The 13961-nt window shown below is 33.8% G+C and overlaps 2 protein-coding genes across 2 annotated transcripts; both read left to right on the top strand.

Moving 5' to 3' along the window:
* The first annotated feature begins 5148 nt into the window (after window positions 1–5148).
* Window positions 5149–7906, top strand: LOC127806451 (uncharacterized). Its single transcript, XM_052343761.1, has 3 exons — window positions 5149–5268; window positions 6726–6898; window positions 7447–7906. Exons 2-3 carry the CDS (start codon window positions 6747–6749, stop codon window positions 7601–7603), a joined length of 309 nt encoding a protein of 102 aa, XP_052199721.1. The 5' UTR covers window positions 5149–5268; window positions 6726–6746; the 3' UTR covers window positions 7604–7906.
* LOC127805694 (uncharacterized) lies at window positions 7859–12534 on the top strand. The gene is made up of 6 exons (XM_052342450.1): window positions 7859–8091; window positions 9268–9445; window positions 11047–11308; window positions 11643–11730; window positions 12081–12150; window positions 12250–12534. The coding sequence occupies exons 1-6, from the start codon at window positions 7859–7861 to the stop codon at window positions 12301–12303; spliced, it is 885 nt and encodes a 294-aa protein (XP_052198410.1). The 3' UTR covers window positions 12304–12534.
* Window positions 12535–13961: the final 1427 nt, after the last annotated feature.

Raw genomic sequence — 13961 nt, 5'->3', positions numbered from 1 at the left:
CAGATCAGATCAGATCAGATCATATGGGCATCAACTTGTTCAGGAATCTGCATGCTTTTGGACTCACATCCCAATGCACGCTCTGGACCTTTAGGGGGGCCCTACCAAATACGGAACCCACTTCAAATTCTTCCACCATTAGATTCACACTTTATTAATTAATTATTAATATAACTGTTAACTTTGATATGCAAGTACTATTACTCTCAAAATAATTAAGTATTTACCCTCACTTTTAATGGAGAATTTAAAGGCTAAATACGTCACATACTCAATAAATTTTAAATATTTAATTTGAATATTTTAAAATTTTTAGTTAATAATTGAATTCTCTCTCTTTTTAAATTAACCACAACACGTCATGAACTTTGGCCATTTTGGTCATTCACCCTACTCATTAAAACAATGTAAATATTGTTGGGTTTGGATTATCCGATGAGCAAAGTCTTGTCGTCCACTGTGGATGATGTTCTCTTATTGGCCGCCTAAATCCCAATCCATCTTGCCAAAAGTATATGGCGGCCGGCCTCAATCTATCCCATCTTTTGGTCTGTTTTGTGTGTTTCCTTTCGCGTTTATGGTATTAATTTTGTTTTTACTTCTAAATGAATTCTTAGAATATGATTTGATGGTTCTAAGCTTTTTAATTTCCAAACCCCGACGAGAATGTTATTTCACCTACAACTTTGATAATTTATTTGAAATCATGACCTGAAAGTAGGGACGAAACGGTTGATATTATCATTATGTAATTATTTAATAAAATATAAAGTGATAGTTTCAACCATTTCGCCATTAATTTTAGATAAATTATGAACTATTATTACACCTAATCATTTCAAGATTTCAAGATGTGATTTTAGTATTAACTATAATTCTCGTTTAAAATTGACAGATGATTAAATTCGTGACGAAAGATTCGATTGCTTTAACATTAGTTGTTAGTTATTGAACGCAACTACTCTCTTCTATTTAATATTTCAAATAATAACATCACCTTTGATATTTCAAATTATAAAAGTGACAAAATCATATATAATTAGAGGAGATAGTGGTAAGAAGCATCATCACAATAAGCAAAAGGAGGATGAAATGCGCAAATCTCTCTCGTGGTCAGATGGATGCTTCCAAGATGCAACCCCTGATCTCAGCAACCTCTAAACAAATGTTCTTATAAAACCAAAAGTGTTTTTCAAAGCCATAGAGGGTCTTGTTATTGGACCCAGTTGCGAATGGTTTTGATCATCATCAAAGCAACCCACCAAATATATGCATAAAATAAACCACCCATAATGCCTGCCGCCCTAGCCCTCCCTTACCTCATCACCCCTCTTTTCCCACCTTTCTTGCTTCATTCGACTAAGCCCCACCCCAACATGTGTTAGCCAAGCCTTGCACTCCCATTGGATCCCCTTTTACTTGTATTACCAAAATGATGTGTTGGTTGATCTTTATTTTTTAAGCTGATTGGAATTAAATCTTATTTTATTAACTTAATCGACAGTGATCGAGTCGATTTAATTAATTTGGATTTTTTTTTTAAATTATCTTATTTTTTAACTATTACTCAATCAAGTCTATTTGCTAATATTTTGATACTAATAGTTATGCTAATATAAAATTTAAATTAATTCAACCAAGAAAATATCAATAGTTATAATAATTAAATAGGAATTATAACGTCGAAAAATGGCGGTTAGATGGGTCGAGAAGGGTAGATTCAATCAAAGAATGGATCAATGGGGGAAAGGGAGCCCACATGAAGATAAGGATGGATTGGGGGGGGGGGGGGGTGTCGCTAATGAGAGGGACTTTGGGCCTATAATCAGTGTGATTACGTCAATCGATCTGATGCCTATTGTGAAAATGTCGGCAATGGCTAACATTTTTTAATATATTATAATAATTAATGCAGCTGAGCTATCTTAAGCTTGTCAATGTTACGGAAAAGCTTATAATGGGGCACCTTCTAATTGGCCAATTAATCCTTGGTTTCGTCGCTCAATTTATATTATATGGTAGTGTTCGTTAATATGAGTTGAAAAAAAATAGGGTACGAAAAAATATTATTTTTTATTATATTTATTAAATTTATTTAATAATTTATTAAAAAAATTACGTGAGAATTGTTCAGATAAATTTATCTCCATTCATTCTATATAATTTTTTTTGTATTTTATAAATAGAAAAAAATAATTCATATATTTTTTAATATATTTTTAAAAAAATTAATAAATAATCTGATATAAATATTACAATTTTTCATAGTCTTATTTTAATAATTTCATATCTTAGTTCGAAAAATATTTTAACTTTATTTTTCTCATTTTAACAAATATTACCTAAGATAGTATTTATTAAAATGAGTAAAATAAAGTTATATCAAGATAAGATTAGAATTTTTTTTAGACCAATATATGGAATGATTAAAATAAGACATAAAAATATTTCATGAATTTTATTAAATTATTTGTTAAAGTTTTTAGAAAGCATTGTAAAACATATGCATTATTTTTTTATTATTATTATATGTAAGGTCAAATATATGTTTATCTTAAGGGAGATAAAAAAAGATAAACATATCTGAAAAATAGCAGATAAAAAATTACGTGACTTTTTTTATAAGAATTGTCATATAAATTTAACAAACACATTAGAATGAATAAAAGTTTGAAATACTTTCTATATTTTATTTTTTTATCTATATTTTAATTAACATACATTACTTAAGATTGAACTAATTCTTAATTAGTGGGTCCCTTCTATACTTGTATAAAATAATTTCAATCTTCAACTAAAAATGGAGTATCGTACCATGAAACAATGAGAATGGGAAAGGAAAAAAGAAAAAAATATAATTTCTTTTCATGTAATTAATAGGAATGAATGAAAACCCATTTTATAAGAATGCTCAACCATTTTATGAAAACCACTCATTTTGCCACCTCCCATCTTATTCGGCCATATTTGCCCCAAATTTATGGCTCTTCTTAACTCTTATATTTCACTACCAACCACTCTGAACATCCACCCCTTTTGTTGCCAACAACACCCCAACCTATTAAGGTGTTCGCGGTGTGTTTTGGTCGATCTGAATCATTTTTAGCACATCAAATCACTAGTGTGATTTTTCAACCAAATTAGACCACGGTCTGGTTTGGTGCGGTTTATCGCGGTTTGAAATGCTATTTAAAATCGCTAAAAAAGATATTGAAAAATGATAAATAAAGACACAAATATTGATAAATAAAGATAATTAAATATAAATAAATAGGAGCAAAAAATAAAGACAAAATAGTATAAAAAATAAATAGCTGCCAATTATTAGATTTTTATAATAATAATTCTTTTATATTTTTTTATTTTATTTTCTTAGGTGATTTGGTTTAAAACCGAACTGCAAACTGTCCAAACCGCAAATCGCGCGATTTGGACAGAATCCAAACCGTTTTCGACCGCAAAAAAAAAAAATCTATCCGATTGGTTTGGTTCGGTTCAGTTTGACCGATTTTCGCGGTGTACCAATTTTTTTGAACACCCCTACAACTCATCCTTTCTTCCTCCCTTACTGTCAGCCACAATAAGGGCGAATTCAGAAGCAAATCTTGGGGAAGGCTAGTTCCTAAATTTATAGATCATTTTATCTCTATTCCCCCAAATGAACTAGATCCTCAAGGTACATGTGGGGAGCGCTGAGGCTGGCAGGGACTACAACCGGTGCCTACCCCTCTTACATTCGCCCCTGGCGACCATTCTTCTTCGTCATTGTTTTCCCTTCCTTTGTGGTTGGCATCATCTTGAGCTACCTTTTTCCCTTCCAATAGCAGTAAAGGTGGCAAACAACTCCTCGCTCTTTTCCATTGTTGAATCTAAATGCTGGTTTCAGTTTTCTTTACGGAATTATTTTTATGTAAAGAAAGATTAAAATATTTATTTATATATATATTCAATAATTATATAATTATTGGAATTAAATAAATTTTTGGAATTTAAAGAATTTTTATTTTTTATAAGGAAGATTAAAAATAATAGTTTGTATATATTAAATAATTATTTAATTATTTAAAATTAAATATACTTTTTTATAACAAACTGATATTTTCATCAACTGTACGATTTGTATCTCCATTCCATCACAATGGAGACGTAATAAACATAATAATATAATAAAATAATTAATTTATCCTTGAAATGACTTTCCTTTCTTCTCTTATGTTTAACTCTTGATGTCATTGAAAAAGGTAAATTGTAAGATCTACTTCGAAGAGAGCAGAATTCGATCACACAATCCACTAAAATGAACACATATATCACGACTTGTCCTTTATTATCTCAATTATATCCCATAATATTAATCTATTCTTATACCAAACATTTTATTTAATCTATTCTTATAGATTAAATAAAGTGACCATTCTATTTTATTTATGTAACTTTTCCCTTTTCTTGGGTCTTGTCGTATCAAATGTAATCTTAATTTGATTTTGTGTGTTAAATCTTAAAGTTTGAATGCCCTCGAGAATCACTCTATTGAGAAGATATGGAGTCTTAAGTTCAAATGACATGCGTTTTTATTCTTTACTAAAATATAATATTATAAATAGATTTTCTTATGTAATTTCTTTTTAAATAATAATGTAATTTATTAATAAGCTTATATTTGATAGAAAAACATCTATTGATTAGAAAGGAGACTATCACTTCATTCTAATCACACACACACATATATATATATATTTATATTAAGACTCTATCACTTCATTCTATGCTTATTTAGGGTGGGAGAGTTTAGGATGATGCAAAAAAGTCTAGCAAAAGGGCTATTCAATCTCTTCGATAGTATTTTAATGGTCATGAAGTTAAAAAGCATTACGAGGACGTGTATCTTATCATGATACCTTCAATTCTCATTATAGAATTGATTTATTTTATTTTAAGAGTATCGTTTAAAATTAACTCACCCTTTTTTTTTTATTAAAAATACACATAAAATCAATTTCATTAGAAAAATTATTTATTATAATGGTAATATCATATCATTTATTGGCGCGAATCAATTTCGTTAGGACTAGTTTTGCATGGTACACAATCACAAATCAAACTCAAAGCAACTTACTACATGGGCCATGCTAAACTAGGCCCATTAAAAGCCCAGCCATCATTGATGCTCCGCTAAGACCACACCCGCGCTCTTTGGCTGTTCATAGGTCTGCAATTTTGCATCACCAGCACCGGATCTTCTCGTTCAAGCCCCTCTTTCATCCTCAGGTACTTCCCCATATAGCATGTAGATGTATCTATTCACTGTCTCTCTGTGTATGTATGCATATCTATGATTATTTAGATATTGAATTGAGGGTGATATATTGTCCTGGTTTTTCTGCCGTTTCGTTTCTGTTGATGTTCTAGGGTTTGAAGAACTGGGCCGTGGACGAGTGATCGCACTCGTGGGGACGGTTCAAAGTGTTCGAATTTTTGTGGGTTTTTTTCGTTGGTACTAGTTGTCCAGCTGTTTAAATTAGGGTTTTGGTTTTAGTGTTTTTTTTTTTTTTCCTCTCTTAATCTTTGTGAATGGTTTAGATATTTTTAGATTATGAGTTGAGGATATTGGAATGAATTTATTAGATTTGAAGTTTTAAACTTGGTTTCAGTTTCATTGTTCACACTGGAAAACTTGGATTCTTTTAGTTTTGTGGTGGTACTAACAGTGAAATGATGATTCTTACCAATCAGTTAGTTTTTCATGTGATTTCAGAATTGGGGCTGTGTGGGATTTGGGTTGAATTATGGAAAATTGTTTCTGGATAACTGTTCTGTATCTGAGGACATAGTGTCATTGCTAGCGTGAACTCTTCTGTGTAGAGGTTTAAACTGGGTGTAGTGGTAAATGACTCAACTTATCTTGATAAGCTTTTCTATGCTTACTTGACTAGACGACATTTTGGAGAAATAGTTTAGCTTTCATGATGAGGGAACAGGGCACATTATGGATGCCTTTGGAAGTCCCAATATCTGATTGGTGGTTTTTTGGTTTCTATTTTAGTTGAAAAAAGTAAATCTTTTAATAATTTTTAATTGATACAGATACCAATTTTCCCAATGGATCCTTTTAGTTTAGATGGCAACATGATACTTTGAATTTTATGTAAACTGTTGGTGTTGATTTGGGCTCGTGAGTAGAAGATCAGTAGACACAATTGGGAGACAAGTTAAGGAATGGAAGAAATTTGTAAAAAGGAGATAGAAGTAGACCAAAGAAGACTTGATAGGAAACCCTAGACATGAGAAGGGTTATAATGGCTTACAGAAAATATCAACATGGATAGAGATGATTAAAGATTTAGAATTCATGTAGCTGACCCCACCTAGTGAGATTAAGGTTTGTGATGATGATGATGATTATATTGGTGGTGATCAATTTCAATAAAACAACAAACATGCAATTGTAACTCTAAGCTGATGAATGGTTTATCATTCATCCACTATGTTCTCCATGGATGATGGTTACAGCACCAGTTATTGTTTTGGGGGTTGCGGGAAGTTTCCAGTGTTTATTCCTTCCTGAATATGATTGGTTTTTTTCGTAGTTTTCCTGGATTTTTCTTTGCTGACTTGATTCCATGCCGTACCTCTGTGATAACCATCACCCTTTTGTTTTCCTGTAAAACTATTGGTTTTCTCACTCACCCTTTGTCATTGGGTAAAATTTTCCTGTGGATGCTTAGCTTCCATCATCAGCAGATACCATGAAGGTGCGTTCATCAGTGAAGAAGATGTGTGAATTTTGTAGAACAGTTAAACGCCGAGGGCGAGTGTATGTACTATGCACTGCCAACCCCAAGCACAAACAAAGACAAGGCATGTCAACAGTTTCTTGTGAAGGCCCCCTCTCTCTGATGTATGTGTTTCTGTGCAGTCTCCTTTTGTTGTTTTTTTTTTTTTCTTTTTCTTTTTTTCCTATTGGAAATCATTTGCGTGTGCAACTTTGTGCTTGCTCACATATGCTTGTTTTTTTTTTTGGTAGAAAACTCACCGTTATGTATGAAATTTTGGATAATATAGCAATTCTACCAAAAGCCTACATGTGTGTGCAGAAGCGGAAGCTTTCATTTTAAGGAAGTAAATTAGTATTTGATTTCTTCTTCTAGAGTAGCTAACTGGATTTTGTCCAATGATTTTTCTGGTTCATGAAGAGGAGTGTGCCAATCTTACGATGCTTGTGTCTAGTGTAACTAACCCTAACTCTTTAGTTCTACCTCCAGTTAAGAAACCCGATATTCACTAATAACAAAGGGAAGTTAATTTGTGTTGTGCATATGATTACTGCTGTTGTTATTCCCCTTGGGAGGAAGCCACCCTATCATGAGATAAGAAAATTTGGTTGGCCAGTGCGGAAGATTATGCTGTATACTTAATCCCGTGTTTGTGTGGATGTATTCCTTGCAGATCCTCGGAGACAAGTCCCAAACAGGTGCCTTTACTCAGTCATGACTTGAGAACTGGCCTGCCTTCTGCTTTGCCAAAAAAGAATGAAACTTCTATTATGTATGGATGGAGAACCAGTCTGGCTTCTCTTTTATTCAACCAGGGCAATAAGCAGTAGAGGAGATATGGCACAAACGCGAACTTGCTGGTCAACCTACAGTTCCTACATTCGGTATCCTGGAAATGGCCTTTGTGCTGCCATCTGATTACTTCACTTCTCCAATACCAACACTGGTCTTGGCTTTCTTGGTCATGTTGTTTTGAAACTGCTTATCGTCGTGTTCTTTTCCATTTCTTCATTTGCTACCCCCATTCCTCTTTTCCTTTATATTAAGGAACAAACTTTGCAGAAAAGAAAATCGTAGCAACCATTATGGCAAACATTCAGATTCCTTCGTTTATGGAAACGAAAATTTGTTCACATTATTGGAGTCTTGTTGTAATGTTCTATTATGGTCAAGAAGCCTTTGCTGTCTTATGCATTATGGGCTTCAGGAGGGATCTCACCTTGGAAGATGCCATGGAACCTCAACCCTGGCGTGCCATTGTACATTGTTATGGGTTGGCATGCCAGTCGTCTGGATCTAGACCAATTCTGATCCAAGTGTTCGTTTTATATACCCTACCTTGTATAATATTATATGCTTCTAAGGCTGAATGCTTGGGAACTTGCATCATTCATTAGTTCCAAATGGACTGAATTGTTTAAACCTTCAATGATGAAGCTTTGCAGTGACTTGTTCTTGTTTGGCCATGAGAAATGCCTGAACGTTTGCAGTGGCAGGCTGCACTATTGTTTAAACACCTTTTATATAAAAAAATAAAAATAAACAATGATGTAAAACTATTGTCAAAATTAATACAATGACAGAGCATTAATTCAATAAAAAAGTTGAAGAAATCATATTAGTGACAGTGAGTGGGTGAACCAACCATCAACTTGATTTTTAGCTCATATGATTTGGTGATCATCCAATGATCAGACTCCCAATCCCTTTATAAGATTGATCTAACCATATGGTTGGGACCCCATTGAACCAATAATTCAACCAAACTTTGCCATTTTCTTCAATGGCACTTAACCAAGCGTCCCTCTTGCTTTAACCACTCCAACCCAATTGTACCATCCAAATAATTCAATTGTGACATCTCATCTGAACACTTCCTTTCCAGGCCCATTCTCTTGATTGAGCTCTCTTCGTTGATTCATTTATAATTGCCCAATTATTCATTCGTACCATATTATGGGTGCCAGATAGATGCAATGGTTGAGGGAAATGTAACCTTAAAAAGGAATTAGCTATGCTAAGGAACAATTAGTAGAGTAGATAGATTTTGAGCAAATTTCATTTAGACACCTTGTAATTTTAGTCTCAAATTAAATTACTAATAGAAAATTAAAATATGTTAAAAAAAATTCTGCAAAAAACATTAATTTCGTCTACATGTATGGCTACAGCTATATATATTATAATAATAATAATAATAATAATAATAATAATAATAGTATTTATTTTTGGAGAGCATATCTACAGTTATGTGAGAATTACACTTACACTCATTAATTAATCAAGAATTAGCAATAAATACCCAAACTCGTAATAATTTCACCACTTTGGAAGGCAACAGCTGAAAGAAGGTGAAGTGGCGGCGGTCGGCGTCCTTTCGAATGATCCGAGAGACTCAGCCGTTCAGAGCTTCGTAAAATTCAGCTATATGTATATACAAATCAACGGCTTCTGTATGGATGTATTTTATTGAATCAATGTCAATCGGATAAAGCCCTAGAGATCTCAATTGCTTTGATTTTCAGATCCGTGTCTGCGGCGTTGGGCATGATGATTCAGCCCCGCGATCGTCGATTGGGAAGCTGTGTTTGAGCGTGGAAGACGAGGGAACAGGAAATGATTTTGTACAGTTCGTTAACTGCTTGGATCAACCACTTTCTGGCTTGCATGGGGTAAGTGCTTAGTACGCGATTTCGCCTCTTGAATTCGTGGTTTTTTTCCCGTGTATTTGTGTTTGGATGATGAGAAAATTGGGGAATTCTGAAATTTGGAAGCATTTTTGGGATTTCTTCTTCTATGATCGATTTCCGTTTGGATTTTGGAGAAATGGAGGTGGGAGACATTGGCTTAAATTTCTAATTATTTCGCCTTTGATAAATTGATGATTTGGCAACTGTTTATGTTATATTTGAAATTAGGATGAGCAGGAAATGAGTGGAAATTGTGGTTATTCTTGTTTATTGAATTCTGGGTATTCAAATAGAAAATTATGTTAGACAAATGTTATTCATTTTTTTTCCTCATCTTGTAACCTAACTGATGGGTTGATAAATTTAGGTCGAATATGGTAGTTTTTTACCCCGTGCTTTTCTTTTGTTTTCTTTCCTCAATTTGCAGAGTTAGCGTTTGGTTTAGTTGGAAACAGATGTTGAGTTTTTTTGGACAAATCTTCATTCTTTTCTCAACTAATTGTATGGTTCAAACTGGTCAATATGTAGTTTGAATTTTTATTTTTATCAATAGAATTTGAATTTTAACTGAAAATGGTTTATTAGAATTTAGGTTTTTATTCTAGTGGAACTTATAAAAAAAAAAAAAAAGAAGCAAAACGAATTATTCCAGCGGAATGACCAGAGTGTGGGTTTCTGGGGTCTGATTTCCTCCATTAGTTATCATGGATGGTGGTTATAAATTGGAGACCTACAAGTGGCTTTGTTTTTGGTGTTGTACCTGGAATGCATTTATGCAATTTTCAAATTTGGAAGAAAAGACGAACCTATCTGCTTTCACTTATAAGGGGAAATAGACCTCTTGAAAAAGTAGTGACTTGATTGGCAATCATTTCCCTTTTATCTTCTTGGTTCCATGCATAAGAACAGCTGCTTCTTTGAAAGGTAACACCGTAACAGAATCACTGACAATTAGACACTAGAAAACAACATACTGTAAGAATTTCCAGAAACTACCTGTCTTCCACAAGTAAACTACCATACTGTTTTTTTAGTGCCCCCGGCATTCAACAGAAGTTGAATAACTGAATTCTGCACCAATTAACTTTTACAATGTGATGATCCTAGCTTCAGGCAAGAGGTGAGTGGCAACAAACAGTTGCCAATTGGATACTTCCTGGTGTTTTACTGGTTTAGGCCTAAACCTGACAAATGAAGCAGTTCTGTTGATATACTGATACCATAATAATAATAATGTTCAGGCGCATGTTGGGATTTGGTTTGGAGAGTTGTTAACTGGTTACCTTATTAGGATGCTTAGGAAACATTCTTTAGTTAGGCTGCATTTACCTTTTCAGAATCTGGAGAGATGTTTTTCTTCATCTATGAGGTTGCAATTTTAGAAGGCTGCAAATTCAAACTAAAAAAGAGGGGTGCTAATAAAATTACGTGCTTTATAAGAATGCTTCAAATATCATGAACAATTTAATGACTAGACTGCAGTTATTGTCTTGATATCCCACTGGTGTTTTGATTACCACATATTTGATTTGCCTTCATGCTGGAAATTTCTTGTATGCATGGATAAAACTTACTTTTAACAGAGCAGAGGTTGTCTTGGATGTTACACCAAGCCCACACCAATTACTGCTGTGGATGAGCCCTCAAAGGGACTCAGAATTCAGGGACAGACAGTTAAAAAACCTAGTGCATCAGAAGATTTTTGGAGCACTAGCACATATGATTTGGACAATAGTGCAGCTCAGTCTCAGAGAAGCATCTCAGCTATAAGCTTATCAAACCAGAGCATGAATCACAATGGTGGCACTGGCAGCAGTAGCAACCATTCTGATTTTGTAAATCATGGTAAGTTTTTTTTCTTTACAATCCTTCTTACATTAAATTGTAATTGTCTGGGTCCATCGTTTTTGCATGGTATCCATGGAATTGTGTACTTTATTTACTCTGCTGTTAATTATGGGAAAGAATTATTGTCAAGGTCCACTGTTTGTGCATAATGTCCATGTAATTGTGCGCTTTATTTAGTCTGCTGCCAGTTATGGACATCTTGGTTTGTCCGTGTGCTGTTCGTCATGCTATTTTAACCTGTCAATACATATATGTGTGTTCCAATTTCTTTCTTCTTCATGTTCTCCAGAAGCCTATGGTAGCCTTAGCCTTCATAGATTTTTTATGGCAGGTCTTCTGAACTGGAATCAGACCAGGTTGCAGTGGATTGCAAATAAAAAGTTTGAGAACCATGGACGCACCTGCAAACCCAGATTAAGGTATATTTCCCTCAAGTTTTAACATTCTGCTAGTAAATTTCATCAAATGGTGAAGTTTTCTTGTGATTCCAATGAAATAGACAGAAATACGTGAAACTTGGTTTGATGAAGGTGTTGGGTAAGGTGGAATAACTCTTTTCCCATACACAATTTGGAAGAGTGATTATACGGGGCCAACTGTAAGAGTGAAAACATTATCTGTTTATGATTTTATCATTCAACTATTCAGCAAGTATCTATTTTTTATGGGTTGCCTTCAATTTTCTTCTCATTTTATTCTTCTTCTACGCCAGCATGTGTTTCTCACCCTAATTCTGAATTATCATGTATGTATGTTGCATATGTTTCAGCAGCTGGAACGTGACATATGAGACCTTGCTTGGGACTAACAGACGTTACTCCCGACCAATCCCTCTCTCTGTAAGTTAGCCAGCCAGCCAGCCGAGCTTGATGCTATAGCTAGTAGTAAATTTCAAGCTGATGGTAACTACTTTGAATTGTTATTTGGCTTCCTGACAGGAAATGGTAGAGTATCTTGTGGACATCTGGGAGCATGATGGCTTGTATGATTAAGGAACTCCTCAATATCTGTTAGGCCATCTTCTTATTTGCAAGTTTTAACTCTTTTCAGAGCTCCGTAAAGTATCTGGGAACAAGAAAATATTTCAAAAGATGAATGTAAAGAACAACGTTATAGACCAGTGTGCTCGCTTCTGATTTTTCGTGATCTTTCTTTAGTAAATATCTGGAAAACAGTTGATGATCTGATTACTATTCAATTCAACACTTGCTCTGGTTTGGATTTGATTTGGTTTTCCTTGTGGCTGGTCTTTTCAAATCAATTGGAGAGAGAAACTTTGTTGTGGAAAGTCAAGAAAGAGAATGCAACGTGTTGGCCCATTTTTGTCCATTGAAACACAGGGTCTTGAGCTTGGGACTACTGTTATGGAACCAGATGTTTCACTTAGACAGTGCCAACATGTCTAGATTTTTTCAACCCGTTACGTTATCATGCATTTTGCAAGAATTGCCCTTCTTCATTTGCCCTATGCTTCACATCATTAAAGTCAAAATTAGCTCAATTCTTGTCTTAACACGCCGTTGCTTTCCTTATACTTTGCCCGCTAGAAGTTTTGGTTTCCCCCTGTAACTGGAAATAACAAAATGCAAAAATATTACTATCTTCTTATAGGGTTTTGCTATCGAGTGCCTAATGGCACTCTTCAAGGTGTGTTTTAATAAATTTTGTTTTCAGGGTCGGAATATTTCTATTAGTTGGTAAAATATTTTAAAATATGATATATTTATTATTAATCAATATACACGTTTAATATTAAAAATGAAATACATTAAATATTTTAAAATATGATGTATTTCTATTAGGACCAAACCCTAATTGTGGTGGTTGAGGCAAAGCCAAGAAAGTAGTATTGTCTCATGTAAGCTGCTTGTTCCCACAATAAATGTGAAGTCTTTTTCAAGTGTTTTGTTGATGACTACTTACTAGTACCGTGGTACCTTTGAATCTTTTTGTTTCTAAGTTCTTCTTCCTTACTTTCCCTAACATTTTCCATGTGAAACTGTGGCATTCTTTTGCGTCCTTTCTTCCTTCTTTCGTAGCTAACACTTTCCATGTGAAATGAAAATGAAAGAACAGAGAAAATGGAAACCTCATCTCATCTCCACTCTGTCCTAAGTTTATTTTATTATTATTATTATTAAATAATCAATTTCCTTTTTACTATCGACCAGAATTCGTAACTATTATCGTTTGACCACTCCCTGCACTAAAAAGTCTTCTGTAATTCAATTAATTACTCTAATAAATAAACAAATTAATCTCTTTCCCTCAACTCTCTTCTTCGCAGGTTGAATAGTATAAAAATGGAAAAAAGAAATAGTCAAGACTTGAAGCCAGCCACAATGTATCTGGTCTTCCAATCAATACGTACCCCAACTTCAGCATCTAATTAATTAAGCCATTTGAGCAGCGGCCATGTTCATGGTTTCCATTAATTAGTTTTGGGTACTAAATTAGATTTATCACTGTACCTACCCCTAGCTATATAGCTACCCTCAAATTGTGTATTGACTAATGATGATACATGCTCTTTTAAGAGTAATGTATCAATTGTTTAACACACATACATAAATTAACAAGTTCTTTGATCCTAACAAACAAATTACGAAACGATTATTAGCTTTTCATGAGATTATTTTTTAAGACAATG

Source organism: Diospyros lotus, chromosome 7 (genome assembly GCF_014633365.1).
Source record: "Diospyros lotus cultivar Yz01 chromosome 7, ASM1463336v1, whole genome shotgun sequence".
NCBI lineage: Eukaryota > Viridiplantae > Streptophyta > Magnoliopsida > Ericales > Ebenaceae > Diospyros > Diospyros lotus.
This window is presented reverse-complemented; position numbering and strand designations above follow the sequence as displayed.

Excerpts from the sequence above, each read along its gene's own strand:
- LOC127805694 (XM_052342450.1), top strand. The coding sequence starts at position 7,859 with ATGGCAAACATTCAGATTCCTTCGTTTATGGAAACGAAAATTTGTTCA. Across the intron at positions 9,446-11,046 it reads CACTTTCTGGCTTGCATGGG|AGCAGAGGTTGTCTTGGATG; the intron begins GTAAGTGCTTAG and ends TACTTTTAACAG. Across the intron at positions 11,309-11,642 it reads TTCTGATTTTGTAAATCATG|GTCTTCTGAACTGGAATCAG; the intron begins GTAAGTTTTTTT and ends TTTTTATGGCAG.
- LOC127806451 (XM_052343761.1), top strand. The coding sequence starts at position 6,747 with ATGAAGGTGCGTTCATCAGTGAAGAAGATGTGTGAATTTTGTAGAACA. Across the intron at positions 6,899-7,446 it reads GAAGGCCCCCTCTCTCTGAT|ATCCTCGGAGACAAGTCCCA; the intron begins GTATGTGTTTCT and ends TATTCCTTGCAG.